The 22,411-nt window shown below is 45.5% G+C and overlaps 1 protein-coding gene across 1 annotated transcript in view; it reads right to left on the reverse strand.

Annotated features, from left to right (window-relative positions):
* ADAM22 (ADAM metallopeptidase domain 22) overlaps positions 1 to 17,681 on the reverse strand; it is a 120,802-nt gene extending 103,121 nt beyond the window's left edge. The window contains exons 1-2 of the mRNA XM_056857095.1: positions 15,699 to 17,681; positions 7,459 to 7,535 (exon numbers count right to left, since the gene is read on the reverse strand). Of these exons, the coding sequence (XP_056713073.1) occupies positions 7,459 to 7,535; positions 15,699 to 17,681 (2,060 nt within the window). The remainder of the gene's footprint in view (positions 1 to 7,458; positions 7,536 to 15,698) is intronic.
* Between the last annotated feature and the right edge of the window lie 4,730 nt (positions 17,682 to 22,411).

The raw sequence follows: 22,411 nt of genomic DNA on the forward strand, positions 1-22,411 counted from the left end.
GGTGAAGATGTACTACTAAAAGCTCAGATTTATTAAGAATATACCAAAGCAGGATTACTGCTAGGGATCAGATTGCTACAGAGCTGCTTTTTGTAAGAGAAAAAGATTTTAAAATAAAGCTGTGAGTGTCTCAGAATCAGCTTAGCTAAAATCTATAATATAGTTTCACAACTATAAATAGGAGTTCAAAAGAAACACTCCATTAGGAACAATCATCTTTACTATAAAGCAAAACTGTCTTTTAAAGAATAAATATCTGAGGAATAGTGCATTTATGAGTAATATGACATATGAATTTGGTGGCAAAGAGCAATACTGCTTTGAGAACAAGGAAGATCCAACATTTGCTATCATTTACTAATAAATAACAATGAAAGATGTACTGAGAAGCTCAGTACAACATAGGAAAAATGCTTCTTTGGTCCATTACAAAGCATTACAGCTGAAAATGGCAAATGCTTAGAGGTTTGTGTTTCTGGCAGAAATTGCCTCTGTGCCAGAACAAATGTCAGGAACGCGCTGAATTCCAATAATATTGAAACAACACAGTTCTCTCCTCTACCAGAGATGAAGATGTTCCAAGAACAACCACCCAATGATTTCTAAACTGTTTATATGGAAGAGTTGTTAGCAACAGAAACAAAATGCTTTATTGAATGCAAACTAACGAAAATTGGCTTCAAGATACGTTGCTGCAACTGTGACACAGAAGAAGCAGCAGGAAATCAAAAACTCACTACATTTTCCAGTTTTTGTGGCTAGAGAAAACCTTCAACAGAATTATGTAGGTTTATTATTTAGAGCAACCACATTAGTCAAGTGAAAAACCACCTACATAAAACAGTTTGATAAAGTTAAATTGAAGTTACATCGAAGAAACATAAGACAAGTTTACCGTATATACTCGCGTATAAGCCGAGTTTTTCAGCCCAAAAAAAGGTCAATACGGTAGAGGGGGGAGGGGGAGGAGGGAGGGGGGAACTTACCACCGTCACCGCCGCCGGGTCGTGCACCTTTCCCCGGCCGGCAGCAGCCTTCCTGGGCTGGCAGGAGGCCCCTGCAGGCCGGGTCACCGCCGCGCCCACGCGCCTTCCTCCGGCTGGCAGCGGCCTGGAGGGGCCTCCTGCAGGCGCAGGAAGGCTGCGCCGCCGCCGATTTGCCGCCTCTCCCGGTGAGTAGGGGGTTCAGGGGCTCTTCCCCCTCCCCCCCTTGGATGGCACTGGGGTCGGGGTGGGTTGGGGTGGGTCGGGACGGCCCAGGAGGCTGGCGGGAGGGCGAGATCATCCCTGCGCTCTAAAATGGCGGCCGCCATTTTAGAGTGCAGCATTACCAGTAAAGGGAATTTCTTATTGACCCTCAGCTTATACGCGGGTCAATAAGAAATTCCCTTTTCTGGCCTCAAATTTGGGGGGTGGGCTTATACCCGAGTATATACGGTACTTATTCTGACTCCAGGAATGGTTTTCCCTATTAAGCAATCACACTGTTGCCATTTGGGGGTGTTTACTTGAGGATTATGTAACAATCCATGAAAACTTCAGCACAAGTAATTACATCTTTAACTTAGATAGACAACATAACTACATTTTAGAGCAGCTTTCTGATTAGTTGTAGGTAGAGTCCCTTCATGATCACTATGGAAAACACAAATCAGTTTTGTAACAATTTCAGAGATGGAAAAAACACTCCGATGTATAAATCGCAGAGAGGGAGTGAAGTAATAATCATGCAGATTTTAGATAAATAGATAGAGTATTGCTTGACTCACTGTTATGGATATTTTAGTTATATTAGCAGCACGGTCTTAGTTTCTTTTCAACAATTTTTATTATGAGTATTTTAGTAATGTTATGTTTCCATTTTCTTCTGTTTTTGTATTTCCATTTTCTTTCGTTGTTGTATTCTCATTTTCTCTTAATAAAAGATTTTTTTTAAAAAGAAATCACTTTTGGAGACAGGTTTAAGTAACCCCCATCTTGCAGGGATGCCACTTTCCAGGTTCTGGAAAGACCTTCTTGTGGTGCTCCCTGTTCCCCACCCTCACTCAATGGAGCAGCAGTGGGGAAATGCCATTGACATCAGGACATCACTTCCTGTTTTCGAACAATAAATGACATGATGCTCTAGAAATTTTAAAAATCTCTATGGTTTTGCCAGAGATTTTGAAATTTCTAGATTGTTATGACATCACGTCCTGTTCCAAAACAGGAACTGACATCTTAGAAGTTTCCATCCTCCCAATGCTCCTAAGGATTGCCAGTCAAGGACTGCCAGCCCTAACATGTTCACTGAACTTGTGCACTGGTTCAGTTAAAGCAGTTTCCAATTATCCAATGAAATAATGGAATATATAACCTAATCCTAAAGGTCATTTACTTTTTGCTCTGAAATAGCAAGGTGTGAAATAATCAAATGCAAGTTTATTTTTGGGAAGAAATAGACATTTTGGTTATTTCCTATCAAAAAAAGTTAACTTGTTTCATATTGTATGTTACATTGATTATATTTATCTTATTATGTTTAAATTAGTCCTTGTTTTGAATTTGCTAGATATTTTATGTGTAGTGGCAATCTCAGTTCTTTTTGTTTCATTTTTTCTATCTATTTTGTTTTCCATCTTTTGTATTAACTATTATCTAAAAATAAATAAATATAAAAAAGAAAAGATAAACTTATTTCACTGATTTAACAACAGTAAATGCATCATTCATAACTTTTGCAGGGCTCAACTGGAAAAACTGGGAGGGGGGGTCTCCTTGGGGGGAAAATGATGAAAGTTTCCCCAAATATTTTTACAAACCTTCACATCTTTACCTTACTGGCTGCTGATGTGAACTTTACTCACCTGGCTGCCTCAGAATCTTCTTTGAGAAGAGTTGTACAGACAAGTTAATTATTTCAAAGCTTTAATTAGACAGTTGCTGCCTTGCTTACCCCAGAGAATAATACAAAATAGATAAGGTAAAAATCTATACAACAGTAGTATTAGTGACAAGTGACCAGACTAATTAGCAAATCAATCTTATTTAAGATTCATGCGCCCTTACCTAAGAAAAACAAATGTGATTCAGACTCAGAAGAAGACGACAGTGGAGATTTCTATACCATTCAAGATCTCTAATCTTCATAACAGAGATTCAAATTCTCTTTCATGTCCAGTTTGAGCCTTAGTTAACTACTTACTCAAAACTATCTTAGGAAACCGGGGAAGAGCCGAGATTCAAACCCAAATGTCCTTGATCCAGGTTCAACCACTTGCCATGGCGGCTATCACACCCACGCTTGTATACTACTGCATGCTGCTGCTCTTTCTTGTTAAGAGTTAAGAACAATTTTAAAATATGTTCTTCATTTACAGTTTACATGACACTTCAACATAAACATTAGAAGGCTATGTGCCAAGGAAAGTAAAGACAGAATTTATCAGCATGTCTCTTCATTAAAATAAAAACTGAACACTTGGCTTTCCAAATGTTTGACTATTTTTCTAAATAAGAAGCTTGTTTAGATTTTCCTGGCCCTGACTTGCATAGCCCAGGCTAGCCCGATCTTGTCAGATCTCGGAAGCTAAGCGGTGTCAGCCCTGGCTAGTATTTGGATGGGAGACCCCCAAGGAATACCAGAGGCATGAAGCGGAGGCAGGCAATGGCAAACCACCTCTGAATGTCTCTTGCCTTGAAAACCTTACAAAGGCACCATAAATCAGCTGTGACTTGACTGTACTTTCCTCCACCACCAAGATTTTCCCATGCAACATTACAAAAGCTTGAGTTTTGTGCATCTCTCACTGATCTGAAGGGGAGTCTGCGCACAATCTCAATGAATTGTGCTCCTACTTGTTACCAGAAACCACCTTGTATAATGACATGCCCCTTCACATACAGATATAATTCCCAATAGCATTAGAAGAAAACAGAACCATTCCCACTGGGACAAACAGGCAAGGTAGAACTCAGCTTCCACTGGAGAGTTTGACATATTACCTCAAGCAGACTTTAGGATTTCACTAAAAGAGGCAGAAAGTTGCCACCTCACTCCATGATGATATTCTTACCACTAGGAGAGGTCCCATTGAGATGTTCCACTTTAAGCACCAAAATATTATTTTGCCCAACTCCATCGCTCCAATTTGCTCCGCATGTCAACCAGGCCAAGTTATTCTGGGTCCCAGATGTAGCGGGTGTCCAATGAAGGTTCAATCGAATTAAAAACCCTTCATGGACATCTGGTTATTTGCGAGTGATAGGATCTCTCTCGCAATAGCAGCAGCACATCTTGCAACCCGCCCAATAACACTAATCCACAAACGCCACCTGTTCCCCACATGTAAAAATGCATTCCTAATGAAAGGCCTGCTCTTTGCTTAGCTCCGCACATGTTCTACATTAAAATGAGAAACTGCCATCTTCATAGGAGAGGCCATCTCTCTCAACTGATGCAAAACATAATCTGGACCTCTTCAACCGACAGCTATGGTCTTCTCAAGCAGCCACAAGCAAATATAATTGTATTTATATAATATTTACAGAGGCTATATTCTTTAAAGAAAACAAAAATTAAATCATACATCAATCAGTTTTATTTCCTCCATTTTACACAATGTAAAATTTAATGAGCTGGTTATTTAAAAAATAACTTAGCTATATAAAGCAGAGCAAGCATGACTTGGCACTAAATATTCTGAATCTTTATTGTGCAGAATAAATCAACATGTTTCAGTTAGAAGTTTATTACTGCAGTCTAACTGGGAGTTTGAACTAAAGTTCACTGAATGGAATACCAATTTTTCTTTGGTCAAGAAGACACCAAGTAAACCTATTCACATTTAGGTTGTTAAGAAATTAGAATTTGCTATTTATATGGTTAATATGTTTTGTTGAAAGATTTTCAAATGGGGTTATAGAAAACCAATACATATGAAACATAGATATTGATAAGGGAAATATAAAACTGGCTTCCTTATCACATATGATAATTCCTACTCTAATCACCAATAATGCAAGCGTATCTGTTTCTCAAACATATTAATGTATAGAGGTATTCATTTTACATTGTATTTTTAATCAACAGTATAGTATTGTTTGGTATTAACTAGGTGAGGTCTATGAATGTGAACTCCAATCAATAAGATTTAGGAATGAAAGCCATATGAAACTTCGCAGACTTTTGACAAACTTCATTTGTCATGTAAATTCCTCCACAACTAACATATCCCAGGTTTTGTTACCCAACTTTGTAAATATGGTAAACGACCAGAATTCTTGCTGTGATTAACAATGCAAGTACTCACCATTTATTGAAGTGCTGTTCTTTTCAGGATAACGACCAATGTAATTTTTAAAAGAGTCAACTCGCAACGTTTTGATTTTTTTATTATTACAATTTATTTATTTTGTTTCTTATATACCCCACCTTTCTCCTCAATGGGGACCCAAAGCAGCCAGAGATGGGAGAGAAGGAAATAGCAATCAAGCACCTGAGGAAAGACCTAAAACGGCACGCCAGTGTTTGATTTCATGGCCTGTTAGAAAAAGGTGGTAATACAAAAATAAAAGCTGATAGCCCATTCACAGTAATCCCTTATTATATTACTTCTGCCTTCTTCAGCCTTATTTCACTATTTTTCAGTAAAATACTGGGCACTTTATAGACAACATTTTTTTTACTTTACTACAAACCTGAAGTGTACAGATCAGCTGTATTTTAAAAACAAAACAGCCTTAAATTATGCCCTTCTAGATTTTTGGTTTCTGAAGCCACAAAAAAGTGAGAAATGCTTTCCTTTCACTTGCTGCTACCTCCTCCTCATTCTGTCCTCCCTCCCATATTACTGGATGTATCCTATGACTCCCACTAAGACAGATTCAAGGCCTTTCTTCCACCAAGCCTTTTTTTTTTCAAAAGAGAAAGAGTTCCTTCAATGGAGGATGGCTTTTTCTCATGAAGAGATGCTTCAAAGAACACTTTGTCTTTGTTGATGGAAGTCTTTCTCGGTGGGAGGAAAGCTTACAGCCCGCTATAAGAGGGGGGTAGAAATGCAACGGCTGGGAGCGGAGCACCTGTGCCGCTTCCTGTAAGGCTTCCCTGCCAGAAAACAGAATAAATAAACCATGTGAAAATAGGAAAATTGGGAAACTCACCCATTGACTTCAGTGAGGCTATGCCAGCTATTTTGCTGGCGTAGCTCCGCTGCAGAGTGAAGGGGCGTTCCCAGGCCAAAAGGAGTTAGGAAGATGCCCAATGGAAGCTCCACCCCCAAAAACGCTCTGAGAACGCCTCCCAGGGAGATACGCTAGTGGGAGGCAGTGCCATGCTGCTACTGGTGTCCAAGGAGACTGGCGTAAGTTGCCCTATGCCAGTGTCCATGCCAGTTTGCACGTGCAAGTGGCACAGATGCCAGCATAGGGGTCACGCCAGTTCTTGTGCAGCTCCACTCCCCCTTCAGGATTGCACACTTAGTGGAACAGAGAGTTATAGGATCCAACCCTATGCCCGGCAAGACACAGAATTCACTGGAATATCAGCTAGGATGAAATGAGACACAAATCCCAAAAACATGTAGGCTCCCAACCTAGATAGCTACACAAGAGCTTAGATGAAAAGAGCTGAACGTTGATATTATATCTTAACAGCAGCAATACTGGTTGCAACCTCTAGTACTTTCCTGTCTCCATCAAATCTGCAAGCATGAATGCAGCTGGAATCCACCCATACCTTGCACCATACCTCTCTCCACTAGCAGGTGGGAAATTGGGTGGGTGAGACAAAGAGTTAGGAATGGCATGGAACCAGCCATAGCTGCATCCTCTATAGCTGCAAGGCAATCAAATAGATAGAAAGCAAATGAACACCCCTGCCACGAGAAACTATTTAGGGGAGAAGTTTAAATGATATTTATGCATTGCAAAGGGGAAGTGCAAACTGACTATACTGATAAATCCCTTTGTGTGCATAGGGTACTCCTTGCATGCTGTACTGGATTAACGCCAAAGGCTGAATAGATGCTCTCAGCTCAAGAACAACAATTCCTCTGTAGTTGCTAGCAACAGAGAGGCCTAGATGACAACCGCTCGACAAATACACTTAAAGAAAAAAAAACGTCTTTTCTCAAAGAAACCATTCACTTTTTAGGCTTACAGTCAAATCCACATCAGGAATACAATGCATTTATAATACATATTTACCATCTTCTGGAATTGAGCCTCTACTAACTTGCCTGTCCACACATACCGATGTTAGTTATTTTTTTCTTTCACAAAATTTCCCTACCTGGTCACCAGATGCCAATTCTTGTTCGCCCCATATCAACAGCTCAGTAGGCATTCACAAGCCTGAGACCACAGAAGCTTCCAGTAAGACTGGTACCATGTTAGAAACACATCAAAACATACTGCATACATACCAAGAATACAGGTGTACTGTTCTAATATCAATGTATTAATATATTAATGTACTTACTGGTTTAATTCTACATCCAGGATAAAAGAAGATCCGAAAGCATCAACCTGGAAGCTGGCTCGGGCAATATGAGTAGACTGCAATGTTAAAATAATTGAAATGGGTTAGCATTCAACTATCCCCAGTGTATTCTGTAAATATATAATAAAGAAAATGTACTTAGTATCAACTCAGATGTATGCAATTAGGCTGAATTATTTACTTTGAGTTTTTTCCCCAGATTGTAATGTCTCAGTCTTTTCTGCAAAATTTTACAACATCCCCCTTTCTATATTTTAACAGTCATATTCAGCATCCTTACAATTAAGGAATTTGCTAAATTACGCACAGTTAGATATTTTCCAAACATTCAAAAAATGAACAAAACTCATATTTTCCCCCTTAGCACTACAATTGCAATCTTAGTTCATGCAGGTTTGCCAGCTCTGGCTTGGGAAATTCCTGGCGTTTGGGGGGAAGTACCCAGAAAGGGCAGCATTTGGGGAGGAAATTCAGCAGAGATGTAATACCACAGACTCTACCCTCTGAATTTGCCATTTTCTCCAGGGGAACTGATCTCTATGGTCTGGAGATCAATTGTAATTCCAGGAGAGCTCTTAAGTCTCACCTGGAGGTTGGCAAAACGAAGTTCATGCCGCCAAAGTGGGAAGTATCTATACCAGTGATGGTGAACCTTTTAGAGACCGAGTGCCCAAACTGCAACCCAAAACCCACTTATTTATCGCCAAGTGCCAATACAGCAATTTAACCTGAATACTGGACATTATTGCTAGGGTTGCCAGGTCTCCAGCCACCACCTGGAGGTTGGCAGCCCTAGTAGGGGAAGGGGAAGGGATGGAGAAAGGAAGGAACTGGGAGAGGAAAGAGAATGAAGGAACTGGGGAAGGAAGGAAGGAAGGAAGAAAGAAAGGGGGGAGGGACAAAGAGAGAGAGAGAGAGAGAGAAAGAGAGAAAGAGAGAAGGTAGGAAGGAACTGGAAAAGGAAAGTGAAGGAAGGAACTGGGGAAGAAAGGATGGAAGGAAGGAAGGAAGTGTCCTGGGTCGGGCCTCAAGCCCCACCCAGGACTTGTTCCAGGATGCACACCCGAAGTTCTCCCCCCCCCCCTTACCGGCAGCTCTGGGGAGGCGGCGAGGCTACGGCACGGGATGGCGGAGACGTTGGGCCCCGGCGCGGCGGCATTGGGCACCTGCTGTCGGGGGCAGGGGAGGAGGGGGCAGCGAGGGCGAGCGCGCCAACACTTGCGACCCCGCCAGCCTGCGGGCAACCTTAACGGCGGGGAGGGAGAAGGCAGAGGCCTCGCGGCCACGCCCAAGCAGGAGGACTCGAGGGTGGCTCTGGCTACCCCACAAGCTTACCGCAGGAGTCAGGGACGAGCGCGAACGGGGGAGAGGGGGAGGACGGCGGGAGATGGCAGGCCTTTCTCCGGTGGACGCACGGCTGTTGAGGGGCCGCCTGGCCCTCCACGAGCGCCCGGAGGAGGCGGGCGAAAACGGCTGGGGGAGAGGCGCCTGAGGAGGAGGACGATGGCGGCGGCAGCCTGGAGCTGGACTGCTGGGAGCCGCCTGAGGGGGACAAGGAGGAGGAAGGCGGTGAGGAGGAGCTGCTTCTGGAGCCTAGAGGAGGAGGCCCCGCCTCGTTACTGCTGGCCTCCCCGCCGCCTATCAGCTGTTGTGGGGCAAGAGGGGGGAAGAGGAAGAAGCCAGCCGCGTGCGTGCGAGGCAGGAAGCTGACCCGCCGACGCACGCACGGTGGGGGGGGAGCTCTGCTGAGAGAGGGAGGGGCACAGACGACCCAGGAGGCCTTTTGGAGCTCACCCACGCGTGCCGGCAAAGAGGGCTACGCGTGCCGGAAGTGGCACGCGTGCCATAAGTTCGCCAACACAGATCTATACAATAAACCTATTTCAGTTTTATATCACTTTAACCATAATTCTTCCCTCGAAGAATACGGAATCTCATAGGGCGATGAGACTGCTGGGCTCTACTTCTTATGTTTTCCCATACAATAGGGGTTTTTTTGGGGGGAGACCTCACCTCAAGTTTATCTATGTTCAACCAGCAGCGTTGCCAGCTCTCGGTTGGGAAATACCTGGAGATTTTGGGGTGGAGCCCAAGGAAGATGGGGTTTGGGGAGGCATTTTAATGGGGTTTAATGCCATAGAGTCCACCTTCCAAAGCAGCCATTTTCTCCAGGTGAACTGATCTCTGTCGCCTAGAGATCAGTTGTAATCCCAGGGGATCTCCAGCCACCACCTGGAGGTTGGCAACCCTATCAATCAGTCATTAGCTATCTGAGTTAGCTATACATAGCTATACAGTCTTATGTAAGTAGTGTAGTTTATGTGAGAGATGAGCAAGTGCACACAATTATTCTCCATAAGGTTATATGTGGAACAGGAGTCACCAAGAGTTTCCTACTTTATTTGTACTGTAACAGTGGCCCAAAAGATCTGCTGATTACAGTATGCATTTTGGCTGCTGCTTTGGGGAAGCAGAGATTTGCTGCTTTCGGATGCTTGTGTACGAAGACAATCGTCAATGTTGTGGGGTGGGGAGGTGAACATATCCCCCCCTTTTCTGCCTCGGAAAACCCTTGATGTCTCTGTGAAAACTGAGACTTGGCATTTTCTACTTCTCTCTGTCTCTGTCTCTTCCTCCAGCCTCCCCCCTCCCCATTCTCTGGTATGCAAACACGGTGCTGGCTTCTTGGGCTGACGGAGAAGGGGGGGAGCCTGCCTGCAGAGGCTTTTCAGTTACTGTTCTGAAGCTTTCATTTTCTTCCCTTGAGTAGAAGAAAAATTCTTCCTCTCCTGTATGTTAAACGGGCAGGAGAGGGCTATTTATTCTGGAGAGCCCGGAAAACAGACTTTAGCACAGGCACAGACAGGATTGGCACGGCGTGGGGAGCCGGGACTAGCTGCACAGACAGGGCTGATGCGGCGTTGGGGAGGCATATGGATGCCGCCAGAAGATAGGGGCAGCAGGGGGCGCACGGCGGTGGGACTTGCTCTTCCTCCGCCGGCTTTGGAGGATTTTTTTTTTTACTCAGACACGACAAAGAGTCATAAAACCATGACACGGCACTAATTCTCATGAGCCCGAAAAGCAGATTTTGGCAACTTTCTTGTAACAGAGTCACTCCACCCATCAATATACGGGACCTGATTCAAACGGAGAAACCCTTCCCCAGTAAATACCAAGTTCTGGAATTTACGCTTCTGGAATTTACCAATTGCTTTACACCACTATTGTACAATGCAAATCACACAAGACAGTTATTGCTACCCTCAGTCTGTGACTGAGAACCATCAGTTGAAATAACCATAACCCACTACCTTCGGACCAGCCGACCCTATATGCAACACAGTCCAGTTCACAAAATATACAAAGGGCCGCATTCTGATAGACTTTTGGAAAGTTGCATGGCACCCACGGAGGTGTCACTACAGAGCTTTCTTTCCACCCATTCCTCCCAAAATGTGTACAAATGTACGCAAAAGTGTTCCACAACAGTCTCTCACACAATCAATCCATCCCTTCAATCAAACACAAAATCACTCACTCACTCTCACACGCCACCCACCATTTCCAAACCTTTTCCTGACAGAGGTCTCTGCGGTTTCCAGCCAAACCTAATGACTGTAATAGGGCAGGACCTAGAAGCTGATCAAACTTCACTTCCTCTGATTGCAGAGGGCACCACAACTGAACTAAAAAACCCTTTCCTGATTCTCACCTGCCTTCTGTGATCTCCTCCGGAGGTGCTGGCCTGGTTCTTGCGATCCTGTTGGGTTCCAACGACACCCTACCAGGGTGAGTGAGGCCAGGGTGTCCATGCATAACTCTCTCGACCAAAAAAGGTCGTGCCGGCAGAAAGGACTCAAAGGCACCCTGGCCCAGCACCCCGAGCCGGGTGGGTAAGAGGGGGGCAACACCCCATCTCTCCCCCCTTCACGAGTCATGGCACCAGAAATGATGTGGTAAACAGGGGTTCGTGGGGGGGAGAGAGAGACCCGAGATCGTTATTTCAAGAAAACAATTTATTTGCAGCTGCTGACTCAGAGGCCCGCATTCAGGACAGAATGTTATTTGTTATATGGAACTGAGTAGAACACCGACAAAAAGCTCAGATTCAAGAGAAGCATCTGGAATTTCAGATGACAAGGGGAGGAAGGTTGCAGTCTGTCCCATACCCTGAACACAGGAGAATTCGAGAGTTGTTGGGAAACAGCTGGAGTCTGTTGTATGTGGATCCTGGATTTTACCCTTCCAGCTAACCCCAGCCGCTCGTGGTGAAGAGAAAGCCTTTTCTTTTCTTTTTTTGTTAAAAATGTATAAAATGACCTGAATTAATTGTACCCAGGATGTGAATTAGAAAGTTGGTCAGAATGAGAATTGGGAAGTCGATTGAGTGGTGGAGTGAGTGGCTCACTGAGATAAGAGGGTTCTGGGATGTGTATTTTGTGATAGGAAGTATGGTGGAACGGAAAGCTGTCACTGCTCTTATGTCTCTGTATAGTCATGATGATTTACAGGTGTAAGTGTGATTAATATGCCCTTAGCAGGGACATTCTTCACAAGGGGGTAATGTAACAGTGGCCCAAAAGATCTCCCGGTAATAACTGGCATCCAGACTGCTAGGGAAGCTGGGGGAAGGAATGTCTACCTAGATACAGGCTTCCTCTCTGTGTGCTTTAAGTAAGTGGGTTAAGAGTCATGGAGTGTCACAGTGAACTATAACCAATGATAGGAGAAACTGGATGAAACTGCAACTGTACTGAGCCGCCTCTATCTCTGTAGTGCTATCAGCTTTACCCTGAATGTTGATGGGTTATCATATCTTGAATTTGGATAAATATCCCTTCCTCAGTATGATCGGGTCTCAGAGATTTCTGCCCATTAGGGCCTCTGAGTCAGCAGCTGCAAATAAATTGTTTTCTTGAAATAACGATCTTGGGTCTCTCTCTCCCCCCCACGAACCCCTGTTTACCATATCAGTACTCACGTAATTCTAACACACTGGCTGCATTCAGACTTTAACCATAGTTGAATCCACCTGTAGAAATCTGGCTTACAAATGAAAACAAACACTGCTTTGCTTTTTCACCCAGTTCAGAGCTCAAATTATCTATCTACAGTTAGTTACAGACCAGGAACTCTTCAACTCGTCAGCTACACATGAGACCAAGTAGGGATGGAGTTTGTGGGCACAAACCCCCGGAGTTCTAAACTTACTCTTGTCATGCACAAACAAAGGATGCCTGGACAGTTATCCTAAAATTATACTTCATACGAACAGATAACATTCTGCGACATACTACTGTTGGCACTAAAATTAAGAATTTGACAGAATCAAGAGACTGGTGGTAGGAAACAGCCTAACACAAAAGCATACCTCCTAAAATATGACTAATATGACTAATATAATATAAAATATGACTAATATAACCAAAGTTATGAATCTCCTCACACAATACAATCTGCCACATTCGTACGGATGCACAGATATTAAAGTACCAGTAAAAACTTTATGAAGAAGTAAAGGAAGGGGAGGGAGAGACTTGGGGAAAGAAATGGCCGGTTTCCAAAAGCTGCTGCACAGCTAAATGCTTCTGGAAAGTTTCGCTGGCTGACCCTCATATGTCGGCGAACGGGTGGGTAATTTGGCCAAACGTGGCTGCTTTGCTAAAAGGAATGTAAGATGAAGCTTTCAAGAATATCATCCTAATTTCAGTGACTAAGCAGTTCATGTTGGCTTGCCGATTTCATCGATATCCGGTCTGGCACTGGAAACTGAGAAGCATCAGCTGTTTGGGAACAAGTGCTCATTCTGCATGTGTGTGTGCTTGAAGAGGAAAAAGATTGATTGGGTCCAGCAAGCCGGTTTGTTCTTAAGAGCAACATTTAAGTAGATAGCGGGAATCATAAAAAAAAAAAAGGTACTGAAGGACTGCTGAGGAGAAAGACCCAGGTGATGAGATAGTCTTCCAGGAACAGTCTGTGTTAATCAAACTCAGAACTATTCTTACTATGCACATTTATAACGTATGCTGTGCCATACAGAATATTAAATCCATTATGGAACTTGGATTCCTTAGAATGTTTCATGATATTAAGGTTCTAGCCTTCCCAATTTCAAAATACAGTTTGAAAAACATGCATGTGCTTTGTTTGCTGTGGACTTTTGATGGTGTGGCCCACAGTCAGCAAACAACGTCTCTGTGCTTTAGAGAACCTTCTGTATAGCCTCATAAATCTCTCTTTGCATTTCTTGCGTTTAGAGATCCTGAGATCCATGAGTGGAGCTCAACTCATATAATGCTATGCACTTCCTGGGGGCTGGGGGGCTGGTGGATCACTAGTAACAATGTGAGGTACAACAAGGAAGTCTGCAGCAAGAGGGGGAAATCAGTGGAGATTTTTCATGTCTGGATCCAACCACCCTGTGCTTTTCCTCCATGTCTATTTTTTGTTTCAAATATTTCCAAAATACTGTGACTTCTGAAAGAATCCAAAGACTGCAACCAGAATACCACAATGTGAATTATGCATGCCCTCTTATATTTTCATAATTTATAGTTTCTTAGTGCAGAACATTTTCAGTGCATATAAATATTTTCAAGGCATGTCACATATTGCAGGTGGATGCAAAGATTACCCCAATAACAAGTACCTATTCCCTAGCCTGCTTTGGAAAAGGCTTCAAAATTTATACAAACTATTTTTAAAAAAGATACAACACCAAAGCCCCCAAGCCAAGCAGAATAATTCACCCAAATTAAGCTCACCAGTTTCTGTCCATGAGGTTCATAAAAATCGAGGGTACAGCAACATCCACCTCAGAGCATCATCAACAGAAGCAAAACCACCAAAATCCTCCAGCCCAGTACATAGGACAGCAGAAGCCAATGTCGAAGTTCCAAAAACCCGCATGACAAATACAGCCTTACACAGCTTCCTAAATCTTGCCAAAGAAGGCATTCTACACATTCCCATAGCAACTACAGAGAATGCTATAGCCCTAATGGAAGACAATCTGACCACTCAAAAAGAATAGCTAACTGGCACTATGCTGACCTTAACTGGCATATAGGCATATATTAGGGGAGACAGTCCCTCAAATATGTGGTTCTACGGCCATTAAGAGCTTTGTTGGTCAAGCACTGTACCTTGAAACACAACAGAAACCAGGACGGTTGCTTTAACAGCTGTGTCACATGAACATAAGACACATGAAATTCCTTTATATTCTGTCAGACCATTGGTCTATGAAAGTTAATAATGTTTACTCGGACTGGCATTGGCTTTCCAGGGTCTCCAGTAGAGGTCTTTCTCAGCACCCACTGAATTATTAATTTAACTGGCAATGCCAGGGACAGAACCTGGGACTTCTGTATGTGAAACAGATGGTCTACCACTGAGCTACAGCCCCACCACAGTGCCAGCTGCTGAGTGTCAGGGTTTCAGTACCTCGTAGCATTCCAGTAATATAAACTTCACTCCAGACGTTACAGAGAGTTTAAAGTTTATTTCAGAGAACCTTATGAGATCAGCATCCTTGAGAAATCCAACGACAGAATGGCAAGAGAAAGACAGATACAGCATATATAGAACATACAAAGAAATAATTACAAGTAGACTTTGAAATGCAAAAACATCAAGTTTCTTTGAAGCTTCCACAAGGTGTTAGGAATGACACTAGAAAGAGCCTTGGTTTCACTTACCGTGAAGGCTTCTTCTGCTCGTAGGTAAGAAGGGCGTCTTCAGTCTGGGTTATTTTCCTTTATTTGCTAGGGAAGGCAGGAATCAACAAAATTTGTAGGCCTTCCGGTTCTCTAGGGGAAATGACCCCCTCCCTTCGGAACGCCTCAGTAGTTGAAAAGCTTAAAAATGCCAATAAATAGTAATCTCTATAATTCAACAAACGATTCTTGCCCCTAATACACGAGGAACACAGGGACGGAAAAAACAACTGGTAACGAGAAACAATCATTCAACTTCAACATTGAAAAAACACGTCTTACATAAGACACCCTCCCGTAGCAGTCGCTACCTCCTTCCCTTTTTTTTTTTTTATGTTTAACTAGGGCGGGGAAGACTCCCTTCTTACCTACGAGCAGAAGAAGCCTTCATGGTAAGTGAAACCAAGGCTCTTTCTCGCTCTAGGTAAGAAGGGCGTCTTCAGTCTGGGACTTACCAGAGCTATTTGTGAACTTGGGTGGGAATTAGGTCTCCTGTACAGTCTGAAGGACTCCCAGACCAAAGGCACATGCCTCTCTGGAAAAAGAGTCCACTTTGTAATGTCTGGTAAATGTTGACAAGGAAGACCAAGTAGCAGCATTACATATTTGTTCCAAAGACACCTTGTGTCTAAATGCTACCGTGGTGGCCGCACTCCTGACCGAGTGTGCGGTGATGCCAGGTGGAGTTCTCACTCCGGAAGTCTTATAGGCCTGGGCAATACAGGCCTTAATGGTGCTACTAATAGCTGCCCGAGACATGGCGCCTCCCTTATTGGGTGCCGTCAAGGTAATGAAGAGACGCTCTGACTTTCTAATATGTTGGGTTTTTCTGATGTAAATGCGCAAGGCCCTTTTTACATCTAGGGAGTGCCATTCTCTCTCCTTCTGATTAGAAGGATTCGGGAAGAAGGTAGGAAGGACCATCTCCTGTTCAAGGTGAAAGCGAGTCTGAATCTTTGGAATGAAAGAAGGATCAGTACGGAGAATCACTCTATTCTTGCGAAATATGCAAAGATCTGGCCTGACGGAGAGTGCTCCTAGTTCCGAAACCCTTCTGGCTGAAGTGACTGCGGTAAGAAACAAAGTTTTCATGCGGAGCCACTTAAGGTCAACTTTTCTAAGGGGTTCAAACGGTGGTTTGGTCAAGGCTAGCAGAACCGAACGCAGATTCCAAGAAGGGAATCTATGAACCACCGCAGGGGATGTCAATTTAACTCCTCTAAGGAAGGCACAGATGTGAGGATGCTTTGTTAGAGGGTACCGACCTATACGAGGTACCAGCGTGGCTATTGCGGCCAATTGTCGTCGTAATGTGGAGACTTTAAGACCGAGTTTATGTCCGTCTTTGAGGAAGGATAAGACGTCAGGTACCTTCGGTTTTAGTGGATTCTTGGAGTTGCGGTGACACCAAGTGGCGAACACCTTCCAGGTAGCTCCGTATATCCTTTGTGTGGCCGGTCTTCTGCTGGCTAAGATGGTATCTACGATGTCAGTACTGTACCCCTGATCTAAGAGGCCTCGCCTTTCAAGTGCCAAACGGTTAGACGATACCACCCGGGATCCGGGTGACAAATCGGTCCTTGGAGCAGAAGGTCCTGTCTGACTGGAAGTCGCCAGGGAGGCTGAATGGATAGCTGTTGTAATACCGGATACCAAGGTCTCCTTGGCCAGTCCGGAGCTACGAACAGTACTGTGGTCCGAAGGCTCCGAATGCGCCGGAGCACTCTGGGAATGAGAGGAAGAGGTGGGAATGCGTAGAGCAGTCCGTTCGGCCACGGGGATAGGAGAGCATCCGTCCCTTCCGCTCCGGCCTGGTGGTATCTGGAATAGAACCTTTTGAGCTGGGAGTTGGCTGGAGTCGCGAAAAGGTCTACTTGTGGAAGGCCAAACCTGTTGACCATCTGATTGAATACCTCTGGGTGTAAGGCCCACTCGGCTTCGTCGAGGCGTTGCCTGCTGAGCCAATCGGCCTGGATGTTCTGCACCCCTCTGATGTGCTCCACTGATATCGAGGCTAGATGGATCTCGGCCCACTCTAGTATCTTGGAGGCTTGCTTGTGGAGAGACGATGATCTGAATCCTCCCTGCTTGTTTATATGAGCCTTTGTGGCTATGTTGTCTGTTCTGATGAGGAGATGAGTCCCCTGCAACTGGGGACCGAAGTGCAGAAGGGCATTCCATACAGCAGTTATCTCTAGGAAGTTGATGCTCCTTGTCTGCTGACTGAGATCCCAGACTCCCTGCGCTGGTTGGCCTCGGAGAGTAGCTCCCCATCCCGTTAGACTTGCGTCTGTGAACAACTGAGTAGGTGTTTCGTGGATATAAGGGAGACCCCGAGATAGGTTGGATGGGAGCGTCCACCAAGTCAGGCTCGCTCGGGCAGCGTCTGAGAGAATCAGTAATTTGTTCCGCTTTTTGGCAATGTCCTTCTGGAACGGTTGAAGGAACCACTGTAAGGGCCTTGCCCTGAAACGAGCCCATGGTATCGACGGGATGCACGACACCATGTGTCCTTAGAGCTTGGCAAGTGTCATAAGACGAGATGTCTGGGTAGCAGCCACCTGTTTGGCTAATGACGAGATGGATTCCACCTTGTCCTTCGTGAGGATGAGGGAGTTGGTTGTAGTGTCTATGACCACACCGAGATGAGTCAGCGTCTGAGAAGGAACCAGTTGACTTTTGTCCCAATTGATGAGGAAGCCATGGTCCTGTAGAATCTTGATCACGATGTTGGTGTGAATCCGACTGAGTTCTTGAGAGGGAGAACATATGAGGATGTCGTCCAGGTACGGGTGTACCTGGACTCCCTGTTTGCGGGCCTCTGCCATGAGGGTCACCAATATCTTGGTGAAGACCCTTGGGGCGGAAGTTAGACCGAAAGGTAGGGCCCGAAACTGATAATGGTCCTCCTGGCAGGAGAAGCGAAGGTACTTCCTGTGCTTCGGATGGATGGGGACGTGGAGATACGCTTCGGTGAGGTCCACCGAGGTAAGAAAGGCTCGAGGTGTTAAGGTCTCCGAGATGGACTTCAGAGTTTCCATCCTGAATTTCCTGTAGATGACAAATTTGTTCACCCATTTGAGGTTCAGGATGGCTCTCCAGCTCCCATTTTTCTTCGGAACCGTGAAAAATACGGAATAGACTCCCAAGGAGCGCTCGGAGGACTCGACGGGCTCTATGGCCTGGATGTCTAGCAGATGTTGGATGGCTTCTCTTGTGCGGAGCAATTTTTCTTTGCCTAGATTTATTTTGGAGATGAATCTTGCTGGTGGGGTCTTGCGAAACTCGAGTAGATATCCTTGAGCGATGATGGAGGATACCCAATGATCCGCATGTGATGCCTGCCAAGTTTTCGCAAAGCGAGAGAGGCGGCCCCCCACCGGGTCGATCCTGGAGTCATTGTTTGGGTTGTTGAGGCCCATACCCAGACCTGTCAGGAGGATGGGAAGAGCGTGGGGATCTGGAGAAACGACCTCCCCTCCGAAAGGAACCCCTGGAGGAGGTCCAGGATCCCTTTCGTTGATCGCCCCTAAATCTCTGGAGTGTGTGGGAGGAACGAAAGGAACGTGAGAAGGACCTTTGCTCGCGCTTGTAGCTCTTGGGAAGAGCCTTTTTCTTGTCTCTTGTTTCAACTAGAATAGGGTCTAGTTGGTCGCCAAAGAGTTTGTTTCCCTGATACGGGAATCCCATCAGGTCAGCCTTGGAATGGTGGTCCACCTGCCAAGGTCGAAGCCAGAGGGCTCTCCTAGTTGCTAACTGGGTGGCAATGGCTCTGGCAGAAAAAGAGAGGGTGTCTAAGGAAGAGTCGGCCAGAAAGGTGACCGCTTTTAGGATTCTGGACACTCCCTCCTGGGCTTTCTTATTTCCTTTAGGAACGATCTGTTGAAGTTTGCGTGTCCATACAATGGCCGCTCTGGACACTAAGGCTGAAGTGACCGAAGCGCTGACAGCTAGAGCAGAAGCCTCGTGTGTTCTCTTGAGAGAGATCTCAGCTTTCCTGTCTAGAGGATCTCTGATGGATCCCTTACCGTCTCTAGCCACAACGTCATTGGAGTGTAAAGCACACACAGGTGCTTCCACTATCGGGGGTTGAAGTAATCGGGCCGTGTCAGGGGCTAAGTCATAGAACTTCTTAGCAATGGCAGGAGTCTGTCTGCCTGCCTGCTAAAGGCTTTTCCCATTCAGCAGTAATGAGAGAGGTGAAATAGTCTGGGACTGGTAAGACCCGAGCGGGGTTGGCATGCCTGTGGAAAAATTCCTTGGAACCCTTAAGCTTGTCTGGAGCTTGTGGGTCCTGTGGTTCAAATAAATCCAAGGCCTCTAGAGTCTTAATCAAGAGCGAGGGGAAATCCTCCTGAGGGAAAAGCCTGAGCTGTTTCTCCTCTGGCTTAGGCAGATCTTCCTCAGTGGATGAATCATCCCCTTCTTCATTCTCCTCATCCGAAGAGTCTGGAGAGGATTGGGCCTGCATTACTACCGACCCCCTGGGTTGGTGAGAGGATTTGCTGGAGACAGGCTTCTCACCCGTAGGCACAGCTTGTCTATGCTGTGTACTAGAGCCCTCTAGAGGATCCTGATAGTCCTCTGGGTCTTTGATTGAGGGGGTGGGGGTCCACTAGGCCGCTTGTAGGCCGTCTACAAAAACGCTTCTTAGGAGCTCTTGGAGCTCTGCTCTTAAGGCAGCCATTCCCCCCAACTCCAAAACCCCCGCGAGCGCCTGTACCTTACCGGTAGACGTTTGTGCTGCCGAAGAGGGGTCTGGAGCTCCATCGCCGCTTGGGGAAGCCTGGCTAGCAGCCGCGGCGGTAAGCAGGGGTCTCTCCTTGCCGAATAGGTCCGCGGAGCCTTCAGCCGCCCGCGGGGTCCTCGGCGCCGGGCTAGCAGCCTCGGCAGGCGTCCGGCTAGCAGCTGCGCCTAACTTAACCCTCTCCGCCACCAATGTGGCGGCGGGTATGTGTGGCGGTTGGCTAGCAGCCTCGCCAGTCTTCTTACGTTTTCCTGAGGAGGGAAACTTTCTGTCCCCTTTCCCCTCAGGATTCAGTTTTCTTTTCCTTTTCGGATCGGGGCCTTTTTGGGACTGCGATGAGTCTCCGCGGCTGTGATCCGCCGCAACGAGGAGGCCCGGGTCCAAATCTATGGACGAAATGAATTCGTCCTGGTGGGCATCCGCCATCTTTTTTTTTTTTTTAAGGAGGGAAAAATTTAAACCGAAATTCCCCCCCCCCGGGGCCCGCAAACAAACGGACAAAAAAGGGGGGGAAAGACACGGAGGTAAGGGGGAGGAAAAAGAACGGGAAAGGAAAAGCTAGGGGAAGAAACTTTCACCCAAATTTAGAGAAAAAACGGCGGAGAACCGGCGGCAACCTGCTTCCCTGACAAAGGCAGGAAACAAAACTGAGGCGTTCCGAAGGGAGGGGGTCATTTCCCCTAGAGAACCGGAAGGCCTACAAATTTTGTTGATTCCTGCCTTCCCTAGCAAATAAAGGAAAATAACCCAGACTGAAGACGCCCTTCTTACCTAGAGCGAGAAAGGTCGACCTCAGATTTACAACGGGAAGGCTTTGAAGTGGAGGTGTTACAGTCCCCAGTCTCTGTCCCTTTTCCCATGGGAACGGAAGGGGGGGGAAAGGGCACGGAGCTTACTCATCCCGGGTCCGACTGGGTGCCCTCACTGACACTGAGGCTTGTACAACCGTGTATCCTGGGTGGCAATTTCTTTCCTGCTCAGAGATCCACCTGACTAGGTTCCAGCACGTAATCTAAGGAGCCAATCATACACTTGCAGGCCGTATAAAGCCTGGGCTTGTAAACCAGTTAATTCCTCAGTCCAATCAATGTATTACCCAGTGCTTAGGTGCTTCTGCTTATCTAACCCAGCCTGACTTCCTAGAATTTGACCCTGCCCAGCCTGGACTGTGCAACTTGGCTCTGCTTATTTCCACTTTTGAGTCTCAGCCGGAACTCAACCCTGCTTCTTCCTCTCTGGGCCTTCCACTTGGGGCTGCTCAGCTGGACTTCTGACCTGCAGCCTGAACCTGATCCTGCTCCACTCCATCCGCTGGTCCTGGTCCTGAAGTTGTATCCAGACTCTGACAGGAATTTACAGAATGGAGCAATGCAGCAAAGTCAGCAGGATGTGAGGGCGATCTGGCTGCGACATCTGTCACCCCACTGATCACCAGGGTTGATTTGGCTGATCTGGCTGGCTAGGCGGGTGTCCCCTACCTCCCTCACCGCTCCATGTGCGCCCCGACCGAAGCTGCGCGCTCGGCGGAAGAGGACGACATCCCAGACAGGAGTGTACCGTTCTTTGGTCAAGGGTGTACGATAGCTAGAACCTCCAAACAACCTGCTAGAACCTCCAAACAAGCAAAGTCAGCAGTGTCAATCTTGCCATATTTGCACATGAGTCCACATTTCCAAACACAACCAGCAGCACTGAGTGATCCAGATACATGAATTTGCCACCCAAGCCTTAGCATTCAGTACAAAAACAGGCTGGAACATTTCCTTTTAGATAGAGTCATGCATCCTGCACTTGGTGCTGGAATGAACTTTTCCAGACTAATCCTGTTTAATATAATGAGTCATGTGTTTAATTTAAAATGTATTAATGTGTTTAATTTAAAATATAGCAGGCCTAACAACCCAGACTAGCCCAATTTCATTCAGAGCATGGAAGCTAAGCAGAGTTGACCACAGTCGCTACTTTGATGGAAGACCACCATGGAAGACTGAGGCTGCTATGCAGATGCACGCAATTGCAAACCAACTCTGCTCATCTCTTGCCTTGAAAACCTCTTGGGGTCACCATAAATCAGAAAGTTCTAAATCTGAAAAGGTTGAAAGCTAGCCATCTGACAGTGCATTCCTAAGGAGAGTTACTCCAGTCTAAGCCCATTCATTTCAATGGACTGGAGTAACTCTCCTTAGGAATGCACTGTTTGTCAAACAAGGGGGGTTACCGCACTTTGTATTCCCAGTGATGTATTAAGAGTTTGAAAATGTTGTAAAAAACATCGCTTTAAAAGGGTTTTTGGATACCACGGCTTATACATGGTTGGAAGACGTCTTCACAGTTAAAGGGGCCAAAGTGCGAACAGTATTTTTTATAATGTTTTCAAACTCTTAATACATCGCTGGGAATACATAGAAAGTGTGAACAGTATTTTTTATAATGTTTTCAAACTCTTAATACATCGCTGGGAATA

The sequence above is a fragment of the Euleptes europaea genome, chromosome 11 (assembly GCF_029931775.1).
Source record: "Euleptes europaea isolate rEulEur1 chromosome 11, rEulEur1.hap1, whole genome shotgun sequence".
Classification (NCBI taxonomy): domain Eukaryota; kingdom Metazoa; phylum Chordata; class Lepidosauria; order Squamata; family Sphaerodactylidae; genus Euleptes; species Euleptes europaea.